General features: G+C 43.7%; 1 protein-coding gene across 1 annotated transcript; it reads left to right on the top strand.

The window, feature by feature from the left end:
* Positions 1-1,092: 1,092 nt before the first annotated feature.
* LOC122111443 (olfactory receptor 14J1) lies at positions 1,093-2,058 on the top strand. The gene has a single exon (XM_042684278.1). The coding sequence runs from the start codon at positions 1,093-1,095 to the stop codon at positions 2,056-2,058; it is 966 nt and encodes a 321-aa protein (XP_042540212.1).
* Positions 2,059-2,634: the final 576 nt, after the last annotated feature.

Genomic DNA, 2,634 nt, shown 5'->3' with positions numbered 1-2,634 from the left:
ATTTGTAACGCACACCTAATAATTATACATCTTTGTGGAGTACAGTGTGATCTTACAATTTTCAGACACATTTCACTCTTCAAGGTTGCTCTGGAAAGTTCATCCCAACCAAACAGTTATAGAAGTTACAGTTATAGAAGTCAGGTAATGACAACATTGCCTTTTGAACAGTGTGACCCTCTCCTTCATTCTCTCTGTTTTTCCCCCTCCCAACCTCCCTCCCCCACAAGTTGCATAATTCATTTCCAACATAGTATCTATTGGGTTTCACTGTTGAATTGACTCACCCCTGGTCCCACCATTTCTTTTTTTTTGGGGGGGGGGTCCAGTCGTGGGGCCTGAACTCTGGGCCTGGGTGCTGTCCCTCAGCTCTTCAGCTCAAGGCTAGCGCTCTACCACTTGAGCCACAGCGCCACGTCAGCCTTTTTTCTTTTTGCTTGTGTGGTGCTGAGGAATCGAACACAGGGCCTCATGCATGCAAGGCAAGTGCTCTACCACTGAGCCATCTTCCCGGTCCCACCATTTCTGTGCTTCCCCTTCCCTTCCCAAAATCTGATAAAATTATATACAAGACAAAGGGTACTAAAAAAATGAGAAATATAACTGTGCTTCCATAAGATGACATCTCTTCTATATTGGCCTGTACGTTATTCCTAAATCTACTTCTGAGATCATATGAGTAACTTCTTTCGAGACACTGAATGCATGAGGCTTGGCACATCATTCCAAGACTAAGGTATCTTATATATGATGATGACTATGTATCAGTATCATTTTCAGAGATTTATTGAAGGCAAAGTCACTTCTAGTATTACAATCAAGTTTTCCAGCTCTGACAACTATGCTTCAAAAAAAAAAAAAAAGCTAAAGACTTGTTGCCTACATTCTAACTTTTGATTTCTGAATTATTGCTAATACTTTTTTTCTAGAATTGAAGATTAACCACAGTAGTGACAATTTTGTTCCAATTTCAGTAACTCTGTGGTAAGGAAACTGTGATAATTAACAAATAGCTATCGGAAATACCACACATTATTTTCTTGTTCTTCTTTGGCTTCTTACAGAGAAATAAGCTTTGAGTCTTCAGTAACCATGATCAACTTGACCTCAGAGACTGGATTCCTCCTCATGGGGTTTTCTGATGATCGAAGGCTTCAGGTTTTATATGCACTGCTCTTCATGATGATATACCTGCTGGCTTTAACAGGCAACCTCCTCATCATCACCATAATTACGTTGGATCACCGTTTGCATTCTCCCATGTATTACTTCCTGAAGCATCTTTCTCTTCTGGACCTCTGCTTCATCTCTGTCACAGTCCCCCAGTCCATTGCAAACTCATTTATGGGCAATGGTTATATTTCCCTTGGTCAATGTGTTCTTCAGGTTTTCTTCTTCATTGCCCTGGCATCATCAGAAGTGGCCATCCTCACAGTGATGTCATATGACCGGTATGCAGCCATCTGCCAACCACTGCAATACGAGACCATTATGAACCCAAAGGCTTGCAGCCGGGCCGTGATGGCTGTATGGAGTGCTGGAGGGCTCTCGGGGCTAGCACATACCGCTGTGAACTTCTCTGTTCCTCTTTGTGGGGAGCGGGTGATCCACCAGTTCTTCTGTGATGTTCCTCAAATGTTGAAGCTAGCTTGTTCTTATGAATTCGTTCGTGAGCTTGCCATGGCTGCATTCACAACCTCCATGGCGTTCCTCTGTCTGATCTCCATCATGCTCTCCTATGTTCACATATTCTCAACCGTGCTGAAAATCCCATCGGCCGAGGGCCGCACCAAGGTCTTCGCCACTTGCCTGCCACACTTGTTTGTAGTCACCTTCTTCCTCTCAACGGCAGGCTTTGAATTTCTCAGGCCCCCTTCTGACTCCCCATCCGCTATGGACCTCATGTTCTCCATATTCTACACTGTGATTCCTCCCACACTCAATCCAGTCATCTACAGTTTGCGAAACGAAGCTATGAAGGCAGCTCTGAGAAAGTTGCTGTCTAAAGAAGAATTTTCTCAGAGAATGGTGTATTTAAAATCCCTGTTTAAGCTTTAAACAGCCATACTGATCAAATGGCATTGTTACTATGTTCCAGATTGGAAAGCGTTTGAGTCATATTTCTTTCCAGGACTCCAATCCAAGTTTACTATGATTTTTTGAGTGGGGGAGGGGTGTCGGTTGTGAGGCTTGAATACAGTGCCTGGGCTTTTGTGCTCAAAGCTGGTGTGCTATCACTTGAGCCACAGCTCCACCTCAGATAAAAGTCTTGTGGACTTCCCTGTCCTGGCTGGCTTCTAGTTGTGATCCTCAAATCTCAGCCTCCTGAGTAGCTATAATTAGAGGTGTGAGCCACCAGTGTCCAGCTATCTTTTCTAAGTTTTATGTTCCCAAGATACAAGTTTTCAAAAATGTATGATACCTTGCTTCTAAAAATAATGGCTTTTTTCCTTTTCAACAATCCAGGTGTTTTTTTGTTTTGTTTTTTCTTTTTTTGGGGGGTCTGGTTGTGGGGCCAGAACTCTGGGCCTGGGCACTGTCCCTCAGCTCTTCAGCTCAAGGCTAGTGCTCTACCACTTGAGCCACAGTGCCACTTCCGGCTTTTTTCTTTTTGCTCATGTGGTGCTGAGGAAT

This window comes from Dipodomys spectabilis, unplaced genomic scaffold (genome assembly GCF_019054845.1).
Source record: "Dipodomys spectabilis isolate Male_0828 unplaced genomic scaffold, ASM1905484v1 ptg000085l, whole genome shotgun sequence".
Lineage (NCBI taxonomy): Eukaryota > Metazoa > Chordata > Mammalia > Rodentia > Heteromyidae > Dipodomys > Dipodomys spectabilis.
The sequence above is the reverse complement of the archived record's forward strand: the minus strand, read 5'-3'. Positions and strand labels throughout refer to the sequence as shown.

Coding starts and splice junctions, on each gene's coding strand:
- LOC122111443 (XM_042684278.1), top strand. CDS start 1,093: ATGATCAACTTGACCTCAGAGACTGGATTCCTCCTCATGGGGTTTTCT.